Source organism: Neolamprologus brichardi, chromosome 10, assembly GCF_056152115.1.
Source record: "Neolamprologus brichardi isolate AB-2024 chromosome 10, ASM5615211v1, whole genome shotgun sequence".
Classification (NCBI taxonomy): Eukaryota; Metazoa; Chordata; class Actinopteri; order Cichliformes; family Cichlidae; genus Neolamprologus; species Neolamprologus brichardi.
This window is the reverse complement of record NC_142113.1, coordinates 16,094,470-16,122,035: the sequence shown is the minus strand read 5'-3', so window position 1 is coordinate 16,122,035 and position 27,566 is coordinate 16,094,470. Positions and strand designations below refer to the sequence as shown.

The following is a 27,566-nucleotide window of genomic DNA, read 5'->3' as shown; positions in this document are numbered from 1 at the left end:
TTTTCTCTGTTTGAATTACTTTTTTGTTTGCCTGCCTGAATAACCCTGAAGCACCTTTTGTTATTCTTCTCCAGTAAATTTCATTAAGGTTTACCCTAGCTTACCTTACGTTTGCTTCTGCATCTGTCCTCTTATTGAACTTAGAAGCACACACACACACACACGCACATACACACAAACCTCCTGCTCCTGAGTTATGATGTTTTATAGAACATTATGATGCCACAGTGAATTTTACTGTTGACCTTTCCGTTTTAAGATGCCATCACTTTACAATATTAAACATTTGTTTGAAATCTTCTGTTACTTGGTAAAGGAACTCTTAAGTTGTGGCCAAAAGCATATTTTATGAGGTCATAGTGATCTTTGGCAACTGCATGGTTGATCCTTGAGTCCCGGTGGATGTTTGGGCCAGATGTGATGATATTTCTTCCAGGTGTTCTCATAAAATTAAGTAGAGTAAATCACTATTATGAGACTGGGTACGGTCACAGTGACCTTTACCTCTGACCAACAATCTTTATTCAGTTCATCATTGAGGCCAAGGGAATATTTGTGCTAAATTTACCAAATTTCCATAAGACATTTCTGAGGTATAACGTTCACAAACATGTCAGCATCTGTACCAAGGTTATCATAGCCGTGTTATTTTCATAGCTTTTATTAATATAGAGTTAAAAAGTTATTTTCTCTTTGACTTAGTTTTACTCAGTTTGCAGTTTTCAGTGCTAGAGATTCGTTTTATTGTTTAAAATGTTTACTTTCAGTTTATTTTTGATTACTTTAGATTTTATTTGCATTTATATATTTACCACTATAAATGCATTTGCTACGATTTGCTAATTGAAAAAGTGAGACCAACTTGAAAAATACAAAAACAAAAGACTGACTGTATTTTTTATATTCAAAGTCTTTTTTTTACCCTCTGAAAATGTCAGTTTCTTATTTGAAATTTAGTTAGTTTTATTTTACTACTATATTAACTTTGTCCGTTTGCACTGCACTCCCACAGCTGTTGCAGAAGCATACAAAAACAAGGGTCACACAGTTTACCACACCATGAAGCCGAACTGTCCTGACCTAAAAACTACATTCTTTTCATTGTGCTCACCCACAATGTTGCATCCAAGAAGAAAAGTCAAAGTTAATTATTTTAGGGAACTTCTAAGAAGCAACACACAACACAGTTGTGTACAAAGTATATAATCAAGTGTATTTTCATCTTTATCCACGTTCTGTACACATATTAAGATCCATTTCACATGAACACTATACAATAGCAATGAGTGAGGAATGGTATATTTTCTGAGCACTGAGCAGCTCATGTCGAATGGCACTTTCATAAAAAAAAGAACGAAATCACAGAGCATGAATAAATAACTCAACAGAGAAAATGGCTTTATATTATCAGATCCATTGAGTAACAGATTTAGCACATATAAAATGCACAATGCAACAAAACAGAACATTTGTTTGTTCCACCCTTGTGTTTTCTCTGCATAATCTGTACCGTAAATAATCCTCCCCCCCCAAAAAAAACCCCAAAAGATATTTGCAGCTATCAGAGGAAAAAGTGTGCTTTTAGTCCGGATTTGAGTAAAAGGCAATCTAAAATATAACGTGTTAAGAGGAGTGGTAACAAGATACATTGAAATATCAGAGAAATATCAATACAATTCACAAATCTTCAATTATTCATCTCGTAGAATAGTCATTTAATAACCGATAGAAAAAAAAAACAATACATGTTTGGCTGCTTTACAAGGAATATCTATGCTTCAAAGATATGTTTACATTTTCTGTGTGCTTCTGAATTATCCCAAGACAGTTTAGAAGAAAGAAAACATTATGAGCAAGCCAGCATCTGGTGAGGTGTGTTGGTTTCCTCTTTCCAAGAAGCAATCAGAAAACACTCTCAAATGTGATTCTGAGCTCTTGAAAATTCCTGTAAAGTTCGGGCTGAAACAGTTTTGAAGTTGTCATGAAAAGCTGTGTTGCGGGGGCGAGCCAAGCATAGCATCTCGCATGATTATTCTTCTTTATACCTTCCCTGCGTACACGATGCTTTTTCAATCTGCTAACCACTATATGTACATACAAGCAGTGTTCACGGATAAATACCTTCACTGGTGTAGAATGACTTGCTCACAATCATCCCTACCTGGAATGGCATGGCACATTGACTGCAATATCTGATATTAATTCTCTTTCTGAGCCATCATACTGTAAGGTTCACTGGCCAGAATATGGAGAAGGATTTGAAAATTCCTTTTTTCACCAGGAGGGCTAAATATCTTGCTTCATTTACTTTACGATAAGCCATCAGCAACACGGTACCATCTCTTGTGGATAGAGGCAGAGTGAGTGGGGAGTTTTAAAATCACATGAAATAACATGTAGACTGCAGACATGATGTCTTTTCCAAATGAAGGCCTTCTGTTTGAGTGTAGCCAGGATGACTGTTGTGCTCTCTGTTCATCTACCATCAAAATTCAATAGCTGGGCTGTTCAGCCTCATACATCATAATGGGGACATTGAGACTTGAGATAGGGCATTACAAAGAAGTACAAAGAAACCAGATGTTTTTCAGCACTTTCTTCACGGTGCCATATCCATGCTATATACAAAGCCAAAGTGGATATGCCTCCTTCGAGCTTGTTAAAAACATAAAAAATGATACACTAATAAGGAATTGGTGAATGCAGACTGAGTGCACATTGTGATACAGAGGATAAGTCAGATCTTGTGCCGTAGATAAGAATTTATCATTAATAGGAACTGGGCAACCTTGACTTTTGAGAAAAATGTAAAAGCAGGACACAATTGCTTTGCGCAGTTGTTGTTTCTTTTGTTTTTTTTTCTTTTGTGGAATTTTTCTGATAGTCGACCTGACAATATAGGGGCGCGAAAGGAAAGCATCCTCTCTCATCCTCTTGTCTCAGTCCACACTTGCCTGCCCTCCTGTGATTTCAGACGTAGTATTCTTTGTCTTTGTTCTTTTTGCCCTTTGTGATGGCCTTTGCCACAGAGGCTGTCGCTGTGTTTTTGTCTTTGACCACTGCTCCGTTGCCCTCCGCAGTGGAATTGTTGGCAAAATTGTGGCTCTGGTCTGTCTGGTAGGAGCCCTCATCCCGGTTCCGGTACTTGTACATGGCATAGAGGAGGATAAGAATGCAGAGAGCAGCAGCAGCCACGATACCAACCACCATCCCCGTGGTGCTACTGGACTCCCTTATCACCTCCACGGCACCGGGCAGGCTCTTATCATCAGAGGCTGTGGGGTTGGCTGTGGGCACATGGGGAAAATTGGGGGGGTAAGTTAGTCCTGGTGTGTTTCGGGAGGATGGAGGAACAGGGGGCAGAAGCACCTGGTCACGGGTGTTCATTTTGCCTGCAGGAATGTGGAGCTGGTCAGGGTTGGTGGTGGGAACAAAAGGAGGTAAGGGGCGGGGTTTCTGGACTCCACCATCACCAGCGGCAGGGGGTGGAGGAAGGACTGTCCTGTCAGTGACCAAGGGGGAGTTATTATTGTAAAAGTCCTCGTCATCGGATTCCGTCATCTCCCCAGAGCCGAAGGCTGAGACTTCCACAGGGTCACCACAGTCCTCCTGGTCCGGGGGGCAGGAAGGGTGGGGAGGGAGTATCAGGGACTCTTTGGTGGTTTCAAGTGGGGATAGGAGAGTAGGAGGAGGAGGGATGACGGGGTAACGGGTGGCGATGGATGGGGGCTCAAGGGAATCCACTGTTATAATAGGCAACACTAATTCACCTCCTAGAAAGAAAACAGAAAAGGTAGGGGATCCTAAATTAGAGCAGAATTAACACTGAAATTCTGGCTGAGCAGTTGTGCTCATCAGGACGGAAGCACAATCTGCTCATTATGTACATTATTAATGAAGAATTTAATATTAGATGGCTTATCAGTGATTTTATTTAATTGCACATACTATGCCTATTTCTATAATACATGGGTATTTACATCAGCGCTTGGCAACTGAGGAGAAAAGCAAATCGAAAGCATCACAATGCTGTCTGGAAGGTATGCATATGTGTGTGGGTGTGCAGATTAAGAATGTTTAATAATGCAATACAGCAAATGCGTAAAAAAGAGCTCACATGCAGAAACAAACATACAAGATGACCCGTGAGAGGCGGCAGCTGAATGAAGAGCACATAATAAACACAAGAACATTAAGTTTTAAATGGCCATGCTGCGATATGCACATCTGTAGGCAGAGGTTGAGGAATGATAAGAGAGCAGAAAGGTTATTGTATGAATGAATCACACACAAAATAGTATGATTTTCTGAAAGCACTTGCTATCTTACAGATGTACCTTTAACCACTACTACTAGACGCCTCAACAATTCAACAATATATTTTCCTGTGTGTGTGTGTGTGTGTTTGTATATACGATTATAGCATGTTACAGATGTTACAGATACATACATCTACAGACATTTACAGCCAATAGGTTCTCTTTCATTATTATTTCAGTCACTCTTTGCCGGGCCAGACAACAACAAACAATTCTGATAAGGTCATATTATTAATTAAGGCACCCACAATAAGGCCAAACTCTTAACTTCTACAGCTTGTTTCTGTCACAAACTCGATCAGACTCTCTTAATGCCTGAAGTACATTTCACAAAGATTGTCTTTGATTCACTTTTGTGAGCTACAAATACAGGGTAGAGAACAAATTAATTCTAGTCCGTAATAACTATCCAAATAATGACAGTCATTTGACAGAATTACTCAATATGTGAGTGTAAGATAGTTGGATGAAACTGAGAAGACAGATCTGTTTTTTTTTAATAACAATGATGGCTGCCTAAAAGCACTGCATTTTGTCTGTACTCCTGGGTAAAAATAACATTACTCATCTAAGCACCCTAGTACCATCGCTTCATAAGGACCAATTGACCCACCTGTTCCCGGTTCACACTCTTCCAGGTCCTCATCATCACTTGGACACTCAGCTGATGCCACCAAAATATCATCAGAGTTCTGTGGCTGAAAGCAAACGGGGAATACAATTTCTTTTTTAACAAATACCCAATAAACATTTTTCTTCATTCAGGCTCACAGACAGTCTCTTTTTTACACCGACTGTCCTGTCTGAGAAAAAAATCTGCACTATGCAGCACTGTACTGCTTAAGTGTTTGTGCCTGGAGCGACACTAGTAAGACTACAAGTTCAAAATGAGCCCATCTGCAGCTGCTTTTTATCCTTTACCCCATTGGCTGACTTTATGTGTGTGCAAACAATGGAAAAACATCACAGATGGAGACTCTCAATGAGATAAATGCTATATAATTGGGTTTTAAACAATTCTTTTATATCAAATTTGCACAAAAAACCCATATAAAATTCTCACATATATTTAACGAGGATGCAGGATGCACAGTGGGCTCTGGGCAGAGTGGGCAATAGAAGGCTCACTAATGGATTACTTTGATAAATTGAAAATATAGAGAAGACCATTTTAGGATAGCTAGACAAAAGAGATGGAACAAAAAGAGCACTCTGCAGTTTTATTAGGAGAGGCAGTGGCAGTGGGGGTTCTTTAAAACCTCAGGACAAGTCCAACTACTGAAATTTCTCCAATTTGAAGGGTTTTCAGCTTTTATCACATTCAAATTCTTTGTTTTTATGTGGCCGCTGTATTGTAAAAATACACTAAGCAAGAATGTTATCATTATCCTAATCCTAATACCTTGATGGAAAGTAAGTTATGCAATGAATTTAGAATCAAACATGCTGGATCAAACCTGTTATTTAATGAATTTATGAAGCATTTTAGCTTACCTATTACTCCATACAAGGTTTTATATGCCTAATTCTTTCAGTAATAGCTGATGCAGCGCTAAGAAATTTAATGATGCTGTGAAACACTGAATTTTGTCATGGTGTGAGACTTAAATGTGGTACATTTCATCTCATAACTCCTTTCATGATGATCAGGGAAAAAGTGTGTTCATGTTCTTAAACCCCTTTAAGGCCTGAAAATCTGAAAAATCTGAAAAATAAGCTTATCATTGTCAAATGTAGAGAAGAACTGGGGATTCTGTTATCTGGTTTTGTGATTGTGTGTTGACTGTCATCTTAGATTCTAGTACTGCAAGTTAAATTTCAAAATGTGCATTAATACAAGATGAATGGAACAGAAACTACAGTATAAGCTAAACGTGACAGGGGGATTAAATAAGCTCCAAATGTGTAAACCTGTGCAAGTTTAAACATTTATGTTTTATAAGGTGACACACATAAAGGCACTGCCAAAGTATTACTCAGTTTTGTTCTTATATTAATCACGATCTTGCATTTTTAAAGCTGATTGAGAATGTTAAGGATGCTTAGACATATTAGCAACCTGAAAATTGAACAGAAATATAAATTTGTAATTTTGGGAATCACGCACAGCTCCAGATTTCTACAAAGCTAATTAATTAAAAAAAAACACTCACTGTTATTGAGCCATATTTAAAATGGCCTTTTTTTCCTACTGCGAAACATGGACAACAGCCTTCACCTTATGAGCTAATTACCTCCCTGTTGTCAGCAAATTAGCACCCCTTTTTAAACTCGCTGACCTTTGAGATGCTCTCACTCAAGCTGGGCGACCGCTGCCTGCGGGTGGTAGTGGTGGCCATCGTGGTGGTAGTTTCCATGATTGTGGTAGACATATCAGACACCGCCAGTGGGGTGACGGAGGTGGTGTCCGTGGTCACCACGGAGAGCGAGTCTCCGACCAGCCGCAGGTTCCCCTCCACCTGTACGCTGGGGTCATTTTCCGCTGCCAGTTTGAGCACCTGGAGACCATTGTAATACAGCCCTGAAATCTGACCCTGGAAGGGTCGCCCTTTGTCAGAACCGCCAATTTTAATGGCTGCCTGGCTGTTAAAGATGGTCAACTGTCTCCCTAAAGTTAGACAGAAACACAGAGAAGGAGATGATGGAAAAAGGGAGAGAACGGCAGAGCACACACAGAGACGGCATATGGGAGATTTTGCACAAGAACATCATCTGAGCCAGGTGGGATTTAGTAATTAATTTGTTTAAAAGCTTATTTAGATGTTAACTCTAAAAAGGGAAATGTTGGTTAGCAGCAAGTTTATAATTTTGACTTTGCACATACAAGAAGAGGAGGCTTAAAGCCTATTTAGATGTTTATTTATGATTTTGAAATGTCACTGAATAAGTTAGCAGCTGCCTGTGGGAAAATGATATTTATATTTGTCTCTTAGCTTTAGAGGGGAAAAAAAGAAGGTGTGAAGATACGTATCTTATGGCTCCTTTTAACAGGTAACTACTAAAATGGCAGTCTTGCCACACATCAGACAGTTTGAAGCCGAATGACAATAAAAATTTGACTCCCTCCTCCCACTGACTTCATCAGCCATTAGGCCATTAAAACATGCTTTTCCGTGGGTTTCCCCCACGGTCCAATTGTTTTACCTCCTCAAAGGGGCAATGATATTCAACAGCATCGCTGTCAGCACCTTTACTGATAAGCAGTGTTACATCTGAGGAGGAGGGCTGCGGTAATGGGCCCAACTCAGGAGAATACTTATTAGCAAAGTTAATGGCTGCAAACAGTGATCTACTTTAACAGCCTGTCAGGGTTGTTTTGTTGCAGCAAAAAAAAAATTCAGCTTGGGAGTCTGATGTGCTCGTTGTAGTACAATGCAAGGCAGCACAAGATTACAGGGAACAAGAAAAGGGGAAAGAGGTTCATTGGGGTGAACACATCCTGAAGCTGTGGTTTAAAATATGGTTCAGTTATTAGGAACAAAGCCTATTCAGCTTATGTCCAGTGTTAGCTTCACTGGTATTAATGAAAACGTTACACAGCATTTTAATGATATTTATGTAGAATAATTACACACAGTATCTAATTACACACAGTGGTTAAGAGGGATGATAGAGGGTTAGACAAGGGTTATGCGCTTTTAGTTAATTTAGTTTAAAATCTTTGTTAAGGTGCAGCTTCTCCACAAGGTATAAGGATGACAAAAAGAAATGGCAAGCACGCCATATCCGTTTGCTTCCACACTCATTTTCTTCTGCTTAAAGCTATACTGTGGCCATTAAAATTCATAGCCAGTACAAGTTCCAATTAAAATGGAAATGTATACGTCTGGGTAACCTGCACTTTGTCACCCTTGTCTTCTGGCACTGCACCTCTCAGGGGGGGGAAGTTTATTTACTAGTTATTTCAAGGGTTAATTAATTAATTAATCAATTATATTTTTACCTTTATCGAGTAGCCACTCGTCAACTACCCGACCAAGTCTGTATGGGATTCTTTGCCTAGCAATAGCCAGTCGTTCATTATCATAGTGTCCTTCAAAGAATTTGGAGAGACAGATTAAAGGTTAAAGTCTGCAAGCTGAAACATCACATGGTTAGAAACAAAGTTATAACGGCTAACATTTTTAACAAGTTATCAATTTTAACTCAGCTGTGAGTTAAAAGAAACTTGAGCTTTACTTAGTGTTATCTAGTTATTATGAGTAACACTGTTAATGCTAATTAGAGCAACGTTTAGGCTATTTATAATGTGCTACTCTAGTTAGTGTTATTTAGCTATTTTTTTTTCCAAGCAAAGCATCGTCTTCAGTAATTACCAATTACAGACGAATAATTTTATGTACTTTATAAAACAGACGTTCATTCATAAGAAACAATCAATCAAATCAGGAAAACAGTTGCATTTAGACAGTGATAAAAAGTCATGTAGTTAGAGTAGGAGCATATGAATTTGATTGCATTCACAGAGAGCCAAAGTCTCGCTCACTTCAGTGCCAAAATGCATTTTTCCAATGCAGCGCATGGTATACATGCAGTGTTTTTACTCGAGCTCCCAGAAGGCAGTGACTGTATGTCAACATCAAAGGCTTATGGGAGTTGCAATTTTAAGTGTCTTTGGTGTTCATTCATTCATTGTCTTGTTCATTCATTTGAACAAGACACAAACAGTTCCCCGGTGAGACAGGACTTCAGCTCTCTTTTAAACACATGCAAATGCAAAACAAATAAATAAAAATAAAATAAGAACAAGCAACATACAGTAATTACAGTATGAATTGTTTCTAGACATTAGGAGAGCCCAGATTTTTATTTAGACCTAGCACCGAGGAATTTCTATCAATCATCAGCCACAGGGTCACTAAAACTGTTAGCAAATTATTATGACATTATTTTGTTCCATTCACTTTCTGTTGAGATTATTATTTGCAAACATTTTCAACAAATTTGTAATTAATACAAATATGAATAATTATTAGAATCTAAAGTAAACCATTACAGCACAACAATGAAAAGGCAGTTAAATGCCTGGTTATACTGTAAGCTGTAATATAGTGAAGATGTTAAAATGTGTTTGCCTTTTTTTTCCCTCAAACAAATTGCCAGAAAAAATCACTCCATGATATTTGATATCTATTTAAGGCACAAGAAACTTGTGTGATGTGCACTCCCTATTTCTAACTATTCTGTGCATTGCCATGTGAAATGTTTCAAATATCACTGATTGCTGAGTGGGAGCTGACATAAAGGTGCACACCATCTTCAATACCCAGTTGCATGCATGTGCCCTCGTGTTATATGCATCTGTGATTTGAACACCAGCTGGAGGCATAGAAAGGATGTGGTTTGTGTCCCACTATGCCAGCTGGTGCACCTGCTCTGAATAAGGTTAATTGGTAGATTGGTTCAGTTATGATCATTTTATGTATGTATCTTTTCTTTTTTGGGTCCATGTATATGTTGTGTGCACACAGTTGAGTGATTTTTGCTTACTATGATAAGTTACCACACATAAAATAAAACTGTTATATAACTTATCATTATAACAGTCTCCCTTTAGTGAATCTACACTATTTTGTGTCTAATAACAGACAGGTTAAGTATGATCAAGTGTGATCACAGCCACATTTTGAATGTCAGCAAGAATTTGTCAAGTGAATATTTATTGAAAACAACACTATCATATAAATTTAAGGCTAGCAGATCATACATTCACAGCTAAAACACTGCTATATTGGGCTGAAATAGCACTTAAGCTGCACATGAATGGCTTAAGTATTACATCATTTAGAAAAGTCTAGAGAATCCTACCTGAGCCACAACTTCACATCTTCCCACCTCTCTACCAAACTAAATGCAAACACGGCAGCAGCTGATGAAAATAACTGAATTGCTAAACTCAAAAAGGCAGCTTTAGGGAGATTTACTCATTTCAAACTATTATATTTTTACACAAACACATAATTTTTAGTTGCATGAGGCAACTTTAATAGATCTCTTATAAACTGATAAAATAACCACGCAGGAACACTGAATTAAAATTACCCACTGGGCAAACTGCCAAGGCAGAAATAGGCAGACATGCAACCCTTTCTCTCTGATCCAGAAGTTTCATGCTGTCTTACTATGCGTGTAATAACTCCAAAGTTTGTCCTGTTAACCTTACCTGGTGGATAACGCTCAATGACTGGATGGTTGTCCACCTGGAGAGTGGCATTGCCACCACTGCGTGTGAAGCGTACAACATGGTACTTGCCATCATTAACTATGACAGCAGGCTCATCAATAGTGATGTCATCTGTCCCCACATTGAAGATGACACCAATGTTTCCTTGATCCTGCACAAAAACAAGAATGAACGTGACTCATTAGGCAAATGACAGACGCGGTAGGAAAAGCGAGCATTGCCACAAATGGGTTTGGGGAAAGCCCAAGATAGTGAAACATGTTGAGCAATCGCTTAAAAATAAATGAAAGTAAGGGCTAACCCTACTTAGAGGTATTCCTCTGCTTCTCGGGGCCTGTACTTTGAGCCTTAGGGCATTTGCTCTGGGGGGCATTATGCCCCACTTCAATCTGCTGCTGGATATCACTATTAAGAGCGTATAACACAGGTTGAACAATACAGTGTCAGTTATGGATGATAAAATAGCAATTATTGCTAGTATTTATTTATGCATTTATTTTACAGCTTTGATTTTGATATTTGCTTTGTACATCAAAAGAACTGTTTTAATTAAATTGGTGATGTTTATCTTTTTATAATATTTTTCACACTTTTCTGACTAAAGAGACAATGGCTTGACACGTTTAATCTATCTGCTTGTCAGGCCAGGAACCTTGTTTAAACGGAAACCCATATCGTTTGTGACATGGGCAGTATGTTTAGTTCTTTCTTTAGGGTTCAGTGCCATTTCCCCTCAGCAGCCAGCTCCACTTTCCTGATGTGGATCACTCTTGACAGAATCCTGCTGTTTCTCTTTTGGTTGACCAACTTCTCACCCTGTCAGCCTCTACCTACTCCTGCCAACCTTCCTCAAAGGTCAAATCTGCTTCTCAAACTAGCCTTTGTTTGGTACTAATAAGAAACATTGGAAGCAAACTCTGTGGGGTCTCTGTGCCTGTCCGGCCCTTGTACGTTCACTGCCTCGCAGTCATTTTAAATGCAAGCCAAGGACAAAGTGCTAAGGTGGTTATAATAGACATGGTGAGAAACAGCACATAAAGCTGCGGGGCCACTTTCCCTCGACTTATAGGGGGACGCACTAACCTTTTAATGCTGGTTTAATACAGAAGTAAGTAAGTAAGTAGAAAAGGTGGAGAAATAAATCAAAAGACCATACTTATTTCATTGTAGACCAGAGATTATGCAATGTGACATTATGATATGTATAACACATGCAGTAATATGCTACTTTTATCCCACCCCCATAACATGTGTATCTCAAATGTTTACAGTCAAGGACAAAAAAATCTGAAGGTTCTTATTCAAACAACCTCGACTCCTGCAGCTGGTTACACCGTATCAGACCTTGAACCAGAGAGGGAAGAGGAGGTAAAGAGTGAGAATGAGTGGAGTAGTGTTTTATTTGAATAAAATCTTGCAAACTGCTGGCCTTCCATGCTATGATGTGCACAATATCTACTGGCCTTACAGCCATTATGTAAATATGTTCAACAGTGGGCCTTGCATTGCAATTGGATTCCCTGCCTCTACTGTCAGAAATGAGCTGCACAGCTTATTCCTTGACATGCACCATTTCATATAACTGATTGTTCCCCTTTTCTTCTACCTCCAGTACTGCATTACTGACTCAAAGGCTAAAGATTCAAATACGTAGACTTCCTTCCTTGATGGTGTGATGTAAAACCTGTCTCGGTGCTTTGCTCTTACCCTCTAATCACATGTAAAATCATTCGAGAAACCTTTTGAATTTGAAACAATTATTCTCGCTGACATGGCTGGTGTTAAGTACAGAAGTTTTAAGGATTGTTATCTTTTTATGCTTTCTAAAATCACCTGAAAGCCATCATGAACTCAGGAACAGGTGAATATGTGCAATTGAATTATGATCCCTGAACAAAAGCTGGACAGTTAAAGTCACACAGAACATGTACACCCCTTCAAGACAAAGGTGTACCCACTTACAAGTACTTCATGTGAGCTTAATTAGTCATGGAGTTAATGCAGGTTAGCAGGAACCTTGTTAGTAAAGAACAAAGACACACTTTGGCAAATGAGAAATCTTTTAAATGCCTTTTGATACGCACTTACTATAAATTCCTTATATTTTTTATTGTCAGTGTTATCCTTTATATTTTCTTTGTACACTTATCTGTAACCTACATGGACAGCTTTGGATGTCGGTAGTTTAAATATTCCTCCGATGATGCAAACTGATGAGTAGTCATTAGGCAGCTACAGGGTAGTGCGACCTCAGGTCAAATTCAACTCGTGTCCTCTGGACAACAATTAAAATCTCCAGGGCCAGAAGAGTCTGCCTGGGGGTCCTTATGGCTTCAAAAAGTGCTGCTCCTATTTTGCTTACTCAGTCTTAGAGAGTGATTGCAAAATAGCCCTGAAGCACATTTTGACAGCTGGCAAAGCAACACTAATGCACCCCAGTTTTTGTAAACAAAAGCTTGGCCATTCTAGTCAACACATTCTCACTCCCATCTTATCACATACTGATGCTTGGTCATGACCCATCACATTTTTACTCACTGCCCTTTAGCATCATTTTTTCAGTGTGCAGGTTAAAGCATTTTCCAGATAAATTACAAAATTGATGGCAATGTGGTGCTGAAGCAAGCATTTTGTGAGTCGGCTCTTATAGAACCCCATAATTAAAATGCCCAACTTTTAGCACAAATAAACTTATCTGCAAAAAAGCATTTTTCATTCCTCTCAGTGTACTTAACAGAATAGACAAACAGATAATACAGACAGCAACATGAATATAGCATATTTCAAGATTTATATGTGCAAGGGTGCAGAGTGCCAGATTTTTGAATGATTCTGGAATAAATACGGAATGGATAACTGGCCACTATAAACACAGCATTATGATAACTGCATTGAGTTTATATAAAGGCTTAAAGTTATATATTATTATGGGTGTGGTTATTTTATCTGACTGACATTAACTCGTTGACTGTGACTGTGACATCAATTCCTTAACTGCAAAGTGGTTTTTAATGCCCATGTAACAGTATGAAGTGCATTTTCTTGCGCACTCACTAAACTGTTTTGACACCCGCTCTGATGGACTGTTACTTTTCTCCCAAAGATTTTTCATTCCTGTATCTCATCTAACCTGCTACTGACTATAATTCACATGAGGGAAAAAGTACTGATTTTTATAAGGATATGTGATTTCAAGAATTTGCAGCTTCTTCAGATGAAATGATGACATGACAAAATTAATTAAAAGAGTTACAGCACTAACAGTTCTTCTGTGATAATACATCGCCGCTGCCTGATATATTTTTAAACGGAGCACAGAGTGGACCGATCATGATTCTTTTAACACCACCAGCATATCTGTCTGTCTCGGTTTGTCACCAGCCAAATGTTTGTCTCTGAATTGGCTTGCTTTACTATACTCTCTACTAGAGACTTTTTAGAGGTGGGTGGGAGCCTGCGACAATACTGTTGGGATTTTAGAGACTTCAAATCTTTCTCAGAAATATAGAAATGATAAAATGTGCTTTAATCAGGTGTGTCGCTGTGGTCAGGGGTAAGGTTTCCATTAATTTCTGATGGAAAAGACACATCTTAAATGAAGGAAATTGAGCTATAAAATTTCAAAGATTATGAAAGACACTGATTCCCAACTAAAATAAGTTCTGCATAAAAATGTGTAATTATTACTGTAAAATATATTCTGGCTATATAGCCAAATGGCTTATCACCTTAATAATATTGGGGAAAGGAGTGAGATTAAGGAATCACTGAGGTCCACCCAAATCTCATCCAGTAAGTTGATCTTTTGCTCTTGAAGTACTGCTTTAACAATTCTAATAGTCTCCATATTGCACAGTGTATGTTCTGTTTTGTTTCATCTTTTAGTCGCTCATTAAAAACATGACCATTTGAAAATAGCATTAGCCACTCTGATGTGCTCTCAACTGAATACGGTGATGGTTTGCTGCTTTTGTGCAGAATAATTGGTCTTTTAAGCTGGTGTATGTACCGTGTTCAAAGTCATATTTTTGAGCTTACCATGTGACCAGTTTATTACAGCAATCTTCAGCAGCTCTGAAATCTCACTGTAATTATTCATCACAGTGGTAGTTTTGAATGAAAGGGGTGAAATCTGAAGAAAATCGAAACCATAAAAAGCTATCATTTGTTTCCTCTACTATTTTCAACTGTTATTCAAGCCAGCTTTGCTCTCAGTCGTCCTCTTCTGCAGAGGGCAAATTCCAGTGTGGAGACAGAATGAGATAAAAAGAAGAATTAACACTGAAGCAGAATACATTAAAACAAATCACAACTTATGTCTCTACAAAACAAGAAGGTGTGAAATTGTTGGGAAACTAAAAAAAGACTTTAACATCACCTGAACTGCTTTGGATTTCCCTCCGCTGAGCAGTAATAAGGTGTCAAACTCAGCAATCTGTCTGTGCGCAAGGACTTGGCAGATGCTAGGAAAAATGTTTTCAGCTCACTTTGCACGCAGGCAGGAATCCTTGCATTTACTAGCAACAGTCTACGGCTGGCAAGGTCAGATTCAGACATTTAAAACTGGAAATGCAATTTAAATGAGGCGATTTAAAAAAAAAACCCATCCAGGGAAGGATTTTTGGACCAAAACATGTCAAGTAAATGACATGTGGAGGAAAAACACTTTTGCTTAAATGTTCAACAGTACAGTTTTTATCAGTTTTTTCAGTATAATGTGATATATGTGCAAATTACAATTTGCAGAATATCCGTTAAAACAATAATATGTATTTGGTTTGGTAGGACGAATGTGATGCCCCCTCTTCTTTCCCCTAGCCCTGCACTCAGAGTTAAGATTAAGAGTCAATGTGGTGTGGAAAATGAGGAGATGCTGACAAGCACACTCAAAAAATTGAAATTGGGTGGTTGTTACATGTACAAGAGTCAAACTTGTAATTTGAACTAAATAATTTCATGTTTCTATGGTGAACGTAATTAAATCATGTAGCATCTGCATGAAATTCAGCAAATTCAAATTGTTGAGATGACATGATACAATCTAGTCAGAGTGGTTAGTTTCCAAATTTCACTCTACATACTTAAATAAATCACTTCAAGTCAATGTAAGTATACTAGGTTGATCCAACGTAATCTGATTACATTAAACCACCAAATGCCAAATGTGTTGGTTTGACATGGTCAAAAATTGGTTATTTTACTTGGTTAAATCACGTGGTTAAATTGTGTTCATCCAACAACAGATTTTGTGCATGATGTTTTTTATTCTAGTCTTTTACCTGCTTCTGTGTGTTATATTTGTACCAAAAAGTTCAATATTAGATCAAATGAGTCCAATAAATCAGGTAGAAAGTACTTTTCCATGCTTAACAGCAGGTACTTTAATACAGAGACTGATATTACAGTTCAAATCCCTTTTAGAATAAAAATGATATGAATAAAAGAGGCGCAGACGTAAATCACAACTGGTTTCAGAAGGGTGATAAAAACTTTTTCATCAGAAGACTTTTTTTTTTTTTGGAATATAAACAATTCAATCAGATTGTTTTCAGGCTGGGTTCTTTCTGCACATGGGGTCCATTCGTCTTTCCTTCTGCCAATGCCCAAAACAGTAATGTAAATGTGTGGTTATGCATGCCCAAAAGAGCAGCTTCTGAGCTGAACTGGTCCCCTGGAACGGACACTAGCAGTCTTCAGGGAGCTGATCAGACACGTGCCACAGATTAGATTAGCCACTGAGGACATATTCATTACTTTAGTGGATATGACACTAAGTGCGTGTGCATCCACACATGCAAACACCAGACAGCTGACCTCAAAGCTTCATAATCAGAATGAATCCAATTTAAATGAGAAATAATAATTAAAAATAAAAGGAGCCAAAGTTTTGCTTTCAAAGGTCAGATTTGTAATCTTATAAAGGCTTTTTTTTTCCTTTTAGTGTTTACCCCAAAAGTGTCTGCTAATAAGATAGCGACTTCGAGTTACGAGTTTTGTCAACAGATGTGATTTTAATTATTACACCATTCACAGACGTTTGACAGATCTCCCTTCTGGTTTTCATCACTGCACACCTGTCCTGTGGCTCCATACTAAAAAGCCTGATTTCCCTCCAGAAAAAGGCACCATTGCAGGCAGATGCTGAGGCGCCACTTGGCTTCAATGACCACACACACACAGGCACGCAAACGCATATCCACACACGTGTTCATCACCAGAAAATATCTCGTAGTCTGCTGACGTGCGTGCGCCTCTTCTCCTTCTTGTACTTGTGATTTATTAATTCCTTTTTTATTCCAATATTTGGACTCAGATGCCACTAATCGGTGAATCACACAAGCTGTGATGCTTCTGCGCCAAGTTAGAATAAGGACAAAGTCTAGTTAAAACGTCATTTAAAAATAGACCGAGAGGTTTAGTTATATCCATTTCATTTAATTAAGATTAGAGCATTAGAACTCCACCAGCAAATGCGAGTTTGCTTCCTGTTTTTTTGGGCCTTCATCAGCTTATCTGGAGAGAAATGATGATATGTGACTTAGAAGTTTACTCATATAAAACTTTGGCACCTTAGCCGTCTTTTTCTCCCCCTTTTTGTAGCTGTAACTATTTCTGCGCTGTCTATATTTATTTAACTGCTCATGGAAATGCTGCCAGTATGATAGTAACCACGTACTGTTCACATACGTAAAGGTTGAAAATACCGCAATCAGCATCGGGAACAGCTTACCAGTTTATCGATAGAATAACACGCTCTGTGGCAACTCGTGAGGGAAGCTGAAATCTATTGTTAGGGTCTCCCTTTAAGAACCCCTGAGTTACATGGCTGCCTTGTTGTCGGAAGCTGGTGAGCATTTGAGAAGTAGCTGCAGCCACTCTGAAGCACACGATGACATCATAGTTACTGTAACCTATACCCTCCAAAAAAGCTCTGTGCATATGCGCAGTGCCAACAGATATCCAAATGTTGTGAATCATTTTGCAGAAAGGTCATGTGATGTTATCCTGACGTCTCTTTCTCTGCCTCCTCAACATGCAGACCTGGCCTGAATAATAAAGGTTAACACTTAAGAAACCAGCTTAGAGGAAAAACACAGCACCATTTTTTTAAAAAAAACTTTTGAATAACTTTAAAAAAGTTCACATTTCAGTTTAGTGACGTTCATTTCATGGTTTCATTCGTTTCTAACTATGTATGTACATGTTGTTCGGGCATTCAAATAGTTGCTGTTGCACTATTCTGTTTGCAGACCGAGTAGACTAATTTGAACAGTTCTGATAGGCTTCACACTTCACACAGAACAGATTTCCATGACATACAAAGTATGTTGTCCTTTTCGCCTCCTAAACCAATCACAATGCTTCTTTATAACCATATTTGCAAAGTGTGACATTAAATAGCACAATATGAATGATCATAAATGCTATTAAGGATAATTTATTCGACACAGAAAGTCTGCTCTCGTATAATCACAACATGATTTTAAGCTCATGAATACAGAATGCAGGTGGTATGAGCAGACTCACTCAGAGAAGGAAATAAAATGAATAGAAAAAGTATCTTAAAATCTCTCTGGGTAATCATTCTTACATTTTCTGTCTAAGTAACTCCACTTGTAATATTTAGAAACCAGAAAAAGAATGAGCATAGTATTCAGAGTGTTCAGAGCCGCAGGTCATATGTATGAAATATTTAAATTCTAATCTCCTTTAAGTGTTTTTTTTTAAATCTATCATAGCAGTGTGATACCATACCAGTCTTCCCTTTTTGTGACTTAAAGCCACACAGATTCACGTTCTTACTATGTGCAGCTGAAGATAGTCTCCAAGCCCATGGGTGCTCTCCACTCGCACCAAGATGGCATCCTTCTGCTGGGTGCTGAAGCCCACGGCTAAGCGGTCAGCTCGGGTGCTCGGGCGCTCATTGGGGGCCCAGGTGAATGTGATGAGAGCTCCGCCTTTCCCGAAGATATACGTGGTGCCAGCTGGGAACAGAGGCAATAAGGAAAAGATGAGAGGACAGACAGTAGCCAGAGACACTTTTAAAAACAGGCAGCATTTTTAACATAATTAGTTCTGCTTTATCAGGTGTCTTCCCTTAGCCTTGGTTCTTTTAACTAATTTAACATTTGTTAGTTTTTAGGGTTTTTTTTTCTGGAAGTACCAATCCTTATCATAAAGAGATGAGATTCCACGTCTCTCTTTCCTTGCACGAACACTACCTTTCATTTTTCAAAATCATGCCATAGGCAGAGAAAAACTTCAACCAAAGATGGGAGATTTATTAAAGAGACCCACTCATGAATCTCCATTAAATAGCCTGAACTACTCAGTTTGATAAAGCTTTGCTTTCACAGATGTAAACTTCTCTTGCACCATGGAAATCCATAAACTAACGGCATCTTTTGTCCCTGTACCTTCTTGGTTTTTGAAAGATATGGATGATATTCTGGACAGTTCAGTTTGTTTTTTATCATTTAGCCAACCATTTAATAATCTCAGTTAAAATGCACCGCAAACACTTGATATTAATACAAAATAGCAGCTAGTGCAGAATCTAACAGGTGCATGAGAACAAAATATATCTGCTTGAAGCTTTACTGTGGAAGTCTTTCCTCTGTGCTCAGCAAGATTTTTGTCTCCTTGAGATAAACAACATAAACAACATTTGCCTTGCTTAAATTGCAGGATCCATATGCTGATCAGCCTGTACATATGACACCTCTTGTGACACCTGTTACATTTTCCCTAAATTCTAAAAAAACTAACAGACTGCATAATGGCATTTCAACAATAATTTGCTAAATTCTTTCATTTGTGTACTTTAAGCCATGTAATATAATCCACACAGCTTTCAGAGTTTAAATGTGGAAAATCTAAGTGAGAACCAAACGCTGTCCGCAGGTTACAAAGTTATACAAAGGCAGGTGATAGTGCAGTCACTGTAATACGTGGCCGTAGCAGAAATGAGAATTACTTCAGATAGTACAAATAAACTCGTGTTGGATCGTTTCAGCAACTGAAACCTAAGAGCTGGTTTCAAGACTGGTAGTTTTCAATGCCTGAATCTCTCAAAGATTTAAGTATAGAAGCTCAGAGAAACACTTGAGACAAAATTGTAGCCTCAATGTCAACCTTCTACAAAGACTCCACTCTTCAGCGTAATGGGCACTCACCATACAGGTTTCCTATTGACAGGATCAAGCTGCTGGTTGGATGCTTCCTTAACATTAAACGCCTAATCCAAATGCTGAAAAACATCCTGTGCTGGCTTTGAATTTAAATTAAAAGGGCAGGTTCTCTGACAGCAATTATTTTAAAACAAAATTATTTCTTACTGAGGTAATCTTAATTAATGTCAGGGATTTGCAGTCGAATATGAGTCAGTGACATTAGTCACATCAAAGAGCGGTTTTATTGGCTTCTTCCTTTCAGTTAATGTTATTCACAGCTGGCCTCTTAGTCTCCTCTTCCCAAATTACTTTTGAGAAGACTGAAAAGGTTTGTATGTCCTTGTAGATTCGTCTCTTCTTCTTAGATTACTTTTCTTTGCAGAATTTTGCATGGGGACTTTGTTATTTTTCACAGTGATGTGTAATGGGCTTCTAGATTCAAACCACTATCTTGCTTACTATGCCCGTGTCTTATTGTGTCTTAAGCAAAATATAGGTTACGAATCACAGCTGTAACAACTCTGCGATGGGCCCTGGGGCAGATACAGTGGTTTTTTTTAGGTTCCTACTGCCAGCAACCAAAGCAGGATCTCACTCTCACACACACACAAACACACAATGTATATTTGTGTAAAAAATATTACATAGTATAGTAGCAGTAATACTAATATCAATAACATGGTTCCAGCTTTTGACCAGAACCATGGATAAAAGCATTCGAAGGAACAGACACATTTATTTAAGCTCATGCTCTTGCACCATCTTTCATGAGCCCAAAACAGATTCAGCCTCGCGAAAATCATACAAAAACATCTGTAATGTGTGTAAGCATGGAACAAACGAGAGAAACCCATTAACCACAGATCGTTACAGACTTATTTATAGGACTCCTCATTCACAATCGTTTCCTATGGTCCAGCTTCTAGATACATCATGCACACATATTACAGTATTTTTTGCATATTTCCAGCCTATAAATGAGAACAATGTTTCAGTGCTCTATAAAAACGCAAACTACTCACCAACCCAACTTTATCTTTCGGACCCTGCACTCACTGACAACACTGCTTAAACCCACAGTCCTGCAGGTATACTCATCCTGTTCTCTCCTTCCTCTTTTCAACCGTACTTGCTAAACATAATTTACAACTGCATCACAGGTGATGTAAACAGGTTCACCTGCATCAACCACAAATGACAGAGAGAAAGGCCAGAAAAAAGCAAACAAACATAAAATAATCAAAGATTTCCCAGCATGCCTCTGTGCCATCAAAATGCTTTTAGAAAAGGTTTCTGTTTTAATTAGTGGAGAGTAAATATTTGCAGAGCTAAAATTCAATTAATAAAGAAAATGTATACTGCATAAACGAGTTTCGGTCCAAAAGATAAAACTGTGGATTTAAAATATTAGCAGGACTAATTATCTGGTAACTATGCCAACTAGCCCCCACCTCACATCCTCTGGGCCTCGGGGTATTGTCCCAACTGCCCCATCGGATACTACGCCTTTGTTATGAACAACATAGCATTATGAGGGCTTATGGTAATAAATCCTATCAGCCCTACAACATATAGTGCAGTACTTGTCCAGATAGTCTACTTGCCTATAAGGAGTTCCAAACTAGCACTTCACCACATACTCAACCAAAATCAAACACTGCTGGTATTTGTTGGAGGACCATAATGCTGCAGTTGATTATATCAGACAAGCCTTCATGATTCCTAGCTCTGTTTACTCTTGTGAAAGCAAACAAAGAGCAGCCAAGCCACGGTGTGGTCAGTCCACATGTTTGGAGACCCCATTTCATATCAGGCCTCTTTTCAAATTTCACTGTGCTGTATAAGCCAGGGCACCTCTTTAAAAGTATACTCAAGAGGCTTAAGCCTCATGCACTTCTTGTTCCCAGGTTTAGAAGTCTAAATACCGGTCTTTGGTCGATCGCTGCATCACATTTAATAGTGTGGTGAGTACAAATGTCACCAAATGTCATCAGAAAAATGTGGGGGACTTTGGTTATAGCTAAATAACAACAAAAATGTAGATTTATGAAAGAAAATCATATTTTAGCAAAGCAATAGGTTACATTTTCATTCTATTCATTACCAGATAAGTCATCTCATGTGAAAACAGCAATTTAACCTGTAGTCTTTCACTGTAACTGTGTTGAGAAGTTAGAAAATTATATCTGCCTGTTATTATATACTCAGCTAAAATATAACAGACATGTTCACATGTAGGCTAATGTACACGGCAGAGCTGCCATGTATTGTTCATTGTAATTATTCATTCTTTCCATACTGGGTGCAGCAAAACCTAAATGGATATTAATGCAAGTGACGGTGAACAACACTGACAGATGTGCTGAGGGAAAGTTCAGACGCAGCTACTAACTGACTCCAGCAGACTGAATTAGTCAAGTGGATATCTTCCAAGGCTACAGGGCTTTTAACTGCGAGTGTTTACTCGCTAAGCCGCAATGGATGGATAATAACAAAATAAACGGGAGTTGGAACAAAGAAGAGTATCGGTAGATACCCTCTTGATTCAGCTAACGCCAACGCATGAAACCGTGTATTAATTTTATCATTAGTTCAGATTGGTATCAGGAGTGATTTTGTATATTTTAATGGATTCTTCTCGGCTAAAATACAGCAGACCAAAAATCCAATCCAGTCTTTACTGTACTCAATTACATGTGACCAAATTTCCGAATAACTAAGCTAAAGCTCATTAACCAAATGGTCTTGAAGTACAACACTTGATATTGGGTGACTGCTTATTAATTATGGACCTATGGAAGTGTATTTCGGAAATTAGGAAATTTCAATTAAGTCTGCTGGAAGAAGGGATTTCTTTGTGAGCAGTACACACTGATGAGATAAACGAAAACAACAAAAACTCTCAGTCTTTAATCTCAGAAATGATTTCCCCCGTCAAGGAAACGTCTCACTACAAATGGTTTCCAAACACAAACATTTAGTTTGCTGTTGGGATCACACAGACAGAAACAGACAGAGCAGAAAGGTGAACAAAGGTAGCAAGCACTCCTTGTGTGTGCATCAAAAAATATAGAATATTAATACACCTGCACAGAAACACCTGTCTATAGATAGCAGTAACTCCTGAATTAGTCATAACATTAAAGCATTTCAATACACCTTTCTGCCTTCCTGTTTCGTCTCCTCTTATCTCTTCTTTTCTATGGCTGAGCTCCATCAATGAAAGCGCACATAAAATCAAAATTATTTCTATAAACATCACAATTTGTTGCTTTGAAACAGCTCCCTGCTCGCTCGCTCTCTGCCGACTACCTCATGGGAGTTCTCTGCTCTTGTCTTGTGGCTGTACATTGCATCTGTGCTTTCATAACAAGGCATCCTTGGAGATTCTCAACTGCAAAGTGTTCACTGTATATCACATCATTATTAGTTTGCAGCTGTGGCAATTAACTATATTTTACACAGGCACTGCAATGCTCCTGCTGTCTACTATATTATATATGGGAATAATAATAAAGCGATGGAGCATATTCACTGTGCAAATCAAATTAGGGATATTAAAGATAAAAGATGTAAGACAACGACCAAAAAACGGCTTCAAACATTAAGAAAATAAATTAATCATTATCTGAATAAATAATTGATCAGTACAGTGTTAAGATTTAATAGCCGTGACTTCATGTCAAATGTACGGATTGACTGATATCTACCAAAGTTACACGCTAACCACTAACTGCCAGCCCATGCCCTTACGTAAAGCCATTTTGTACCCCAAGATGAGATAGTGAGTCAATGAAGCATCCAGTCTGCCCTCAGTCCATCACGAGAGCAAGAAGATTTAGTGCTGCCCAGAGCTCGTATTTTTCTTTTATACCATCTATGATTCTGACCTCTTGTCAGTCATGTTGAAGGGCAGGAAGTCAATGAATGAAACAGTAAACACAACGATGGCGACGGCACTCAAGCGACCGCTAGGAAGCAGGATTAACATGAAAGGCAGCTGGCTAGGGTTTGTTTATACCCTAGCGCCTATCCCTCCCGCCCGCACACTGTGCATAACACATTCCCTCCCGGCCAGCATCAAGCAATACTCGGGACTGGTATTGGTATCTGGTTCCCGCAGCAAGCTTAAATTATGCAGTTTGTCTCGCAGATCACATGCATGTTGGTTATATGATGATCTCTATGCTTTAGCAACATCTGTCGATAAACGTGATCACCAGTCAGAAAATAAGACTAGAAACACTACGGGAGGTCATCCTCCAACAACAGCAGCAATGGGCTACTGGTTTTCATCTAATTTTTCTAATTCTAAGCAAGACTTGACAAAACGCATGTTTAATATTACATTTTTGGGCTGGGGATGTTACTAGTTTTATAAATGATTTTGGCTATTTCATTACATGCTGTAAAGGTAAAATAGTTAACCCCACACTGCTCTTAAGTCTGCAGTCCTGCTCAGCTTAAAACCCTATTTTGACCGCTCTGCTCTGGATTTCACTCTTTATTTGCTCAGATTAGTTCTCCACCCTCTGGATTCTCTGCTCAGCTCATCTTTTTTTTTTATTTTTATTTTTTGATTTAGGCCCTGATCAGTTCAATTCTGCAGCAATTAATCATCTTTTATCTAACTACAGTCTCCTAAATATTTATATATCAGTCATATTTAGCCTTTCTATCAAAATGTACGTGTTGCCAGGAAACCAAGCATGGTGCTAATGTGTAGCGTAGCGTTTTTACACTGATTTCTATGGGGGTCAAAATGACTCTGTTGGCAGTTTTAGGTGGAAGTGGTTGTAACTTTTTTTTCTTTTTATCTCACACATGTGGTCTTTTCATAAACATGTAGTGAAAATTCACTACGTGATGGCTAAACCCACTTTAGGAAAAGTCATATATTTGTTATAAGAGGATTAGATGACATTTGGTGCTTCCAGCGTTAAAGAAAGCTGGCCAAAGAAACCAAAGTAGCATCGCTTGTGCAACAGTCACTAGAGTTAGACATGCTACACACTGCACCTTTAAAAACGTCTCTCAGTTTAACACAGCCCCCTCAGCATATAATGATATCATATGAATAATTCGCTTTTTAAAAAAATGCATAGTAATTACGTAAATGGAGCACCTGAATTTCTATAAAGAAACCATGAGTGATTGTCATGTCTTAATGGATCCTTTACACAACAAATGTAACAGTATGGATTGCTTGTTTGTGCCAAGATGCATGCTACCCACTCAAACATCCTGTTCTTTTCATTTGAGCTCTCAGCCAGCTGAATACGCGAGAGACGAGGCAACATGCTCATAGGACTTGCAAAATACGCTGAGATGCTGGCGATAATTTTTATCACATGTATCAGTTAAGATGTGAAAAGGTTTGAAAACGCCCCCTGAGCTTGCTGTCGTAAAGAATTCCTGTGGCCAGAGGGAGCGAATATTTGCTGTCATAATGAATCATACAAAAAGCGGCTAATATCAGCAACATTACTGACACAAAGCAGTGGAATAAGCTGTAAATTACTCATCCTCTCATTGCCATTTAAATCATTTCTGGTGATTATGATCAGGATTTTCATATCTAAGTGCACCTAAGGCTGTATAATGTCAATTAACAGCTCTGAATTGGCCTGCCAGCCTCCAGCAAGGCAAAAATGTCCAAGTGTAGTACAGTATACTGTACAATATGCTGTGGAGGCATCAGACAGACAGTTTGTGAAGGGCAACAAGGGCACTTTACTGGGAAAACAAAGCTGTTCAATTAAGAAAATAAACTCACATACATCTTTCATCTGTGAGCGGTTTGCTGAAATAGAGGGTTATGGAGAAATATCAAGTTCGAATTTATCGTTTGACTTATGGCATCTGAGGCACACTTCTTCCACGGTCTATTAAATACGGCTCACTGAAACGATGAAAATGAATAGTGCAGCCTAAAGCCTGACAGAGAGGACATATGGCTCCCAAGTAAAAATATGGCGTTCACGTTCGAAAGTGGCATCATATACTTAGCACAGTAAACACAGACTTTGGAAATCAAATCAATCAAATCAATTAAATCTGATTAACCAAAAGCCAGACTGAAAAAACGTTATGAATCTTAAATAAATGCACATTCAGCTGGCGCACGCAGGCTTCAGCTGTATTATGCTTGAATTGCAGTTTCTGCTCCTATCAGCAAGATGTATCCACGCTGTCACTTCTTAAATTGAACGTCTGCAGCTCAGAGCACCTCCAACAAACCCCATCTTCTAAACCAGCGTTAAGGTTTCGCCCCGCTCAGATTTCAGGTGATGTGTGTCCTGGTGAAGCTGTTTTGACAGTGACTCAAGTGCAAGACATCTCCCATCAATGCGCCACAATAGCTTTTATGACCATGTCAGTGATAATGACCCCAGCCTTCTCAGACTTTGCCCCGTCAGCTGTCATTGTTGAAATAAAGCGATATTAAAGTTACCTGTGATGGCTTGATCGTGAGGCAGGTGTATTTTAAACATCTGGAATCGAAAACATTTTTTAATGTATTTATTTTCTAGCAATAGCTACTCAGTGTGCTTAACTCTGCCACGGGGGGGAGGGGCACGAGCCAGTCTACGCCTAGTGCTTCTCTCCAGTAAATGGGGAGAGTTGCGTCAGGAAGGACATGAAGTGTAAAACCTTTGCTAAATCAAATATGCTTCGTGAAGAATGAGATTTCCATACCAGATCAGTTGAGGACTGGGCTAACAACAAGCGTCGCTGCTGATGTTGCCAGCAGGGTGCCAGTGGAAACTGTGTTAGTGTTTGCTGAAGACATAGGAGGAGGAGGGGGGTTTGGCAGCAGGGCGAGAGAAGAAAATGTAGACAAAGGATGTTGAAGATGGAACTGCCAGGGAGGAGGGAAAGAGGAAGACCAAAGAGACGGCTCAGGGATGTAGTGAAGGAGAAGGTTGCTGTTTGGAAAGAAGAGATGGGGTGAGATGGAGGCAGCAAAGGGAGCAGCAAAAAGAAGAAGCAGGAGAAGACGAAGAAGCCATTCAGTGTGCTTCTAGTTTAATTTATGCAGTATAAAGTAGCTCTGATTGCTACTGGTGGAGTGCCCTATTCCCACCATGGATTCAAATTGTCAAAGAACTCAGAGGGAATGATGACGCAAGTAAAGCAGCATTATTTTATCTCACTGAGATGAGCCTAATAGTTACAGTTCACTTTTCTCTCTTCAGGCCACATCAGAGCTATATTAATCGGAGACCTCATCACTTTTACACATCAAAGTGTGTTTGCTGGTCTTGGGGAGTTGCATAAAGGCTTGAGTGGCTCCAGAGGGAGCTGCATTAAATCTGATAAATGTCAGTTAGAACTGAAGACTACAAGTTTGGGAATGAATAAAAATCTGATAGTGAGGACATACAGTCTGCTTAATAGACCTCTGTGGCCTTGCCTATGCTTTAATACATCGAACTGAATCATAAAGTTGCATTGTGGGTAATACAAATAGCAGGGTTATCTTTGAACCCATTCTTAACTGTCCATGATGTGCTTGACAGTGTAATGCTATGCTCTCAGCTGGGTTGTGTTAAAATGGTGGCACACGCATGCTACTGCTAATGCAAACTGAACATTTCCTTTCACTGCTGCTTCAGATTAAAAGCATTCAACTGGCAAAACACAGAGCGGGCTTTTAATGATTTATCAATAATGCGCCTGCAAAGGAAAACAACGGGAGTTTGTTCTACCAGGCTATAAACCGATACAGCTGTTGCTCCTCTGCTGCATGTCTGCCAAAGTAGCTGCTAAAGGACGTCAGCTGAAGTGTAAAATCCTACTTGCTGTGATCACAGTAAGAACTGGTGTCACCATCCCAACTCAGATATTATTGTATTTAATGACGAATGTGATTTTGAGATCCCGAAA

At 38.8% G+C, this 27,566-nt stretch overlaps 1 protein-coding gene across 4 annotated transcripts in view; it reads right to left on the bottom strand.

Annotated features, from left to right (window-relative positions):
• Positions 1–1,177: 1,177 nt before the first annotated feature.
• The window catches only part of LOC102785624 (neurexin-2-like), a 128,046-nt gene continuing 101,657 nt past the window's right edge, over positions 1,178–27,566 (bottom strand). For 3 of the 4 annotated variants that reach the window (XM_006799994.2, XM_006799995.2, XM_006799996.2), the window contains 6 exons: positions 18,307–18,488; positions 10,483–10,654; positions 8,263–8,352; positions 6,599–6,927; positions 4,933–5,017; positions 1,178–3,773 (listed from right to left, as the gene is read on the bottom strand). In XM_006799994.2, coding sequence (XP_006800057.1) covers positions 2,971–3,773; positions 4,933–5,017; positions 6,599–6,927; positions 8,263–8,352; positions 10,483–10,654; positions 18,307–18,488 — 1,661 coding nt within the window. In that variant the 3' untranslated portion in view covers positions 1,178–2,970. The remainder of the gene's footprint in view (positions 3,774–4,932; positions 5,018–6,598; positions 6,928–8,262; positions 8,353–10,482; positions 10,655–18,306; positions 18,489–27,566) is intronic. The other variant, XM_006799997.2, reaches the window with a different exon arrangement.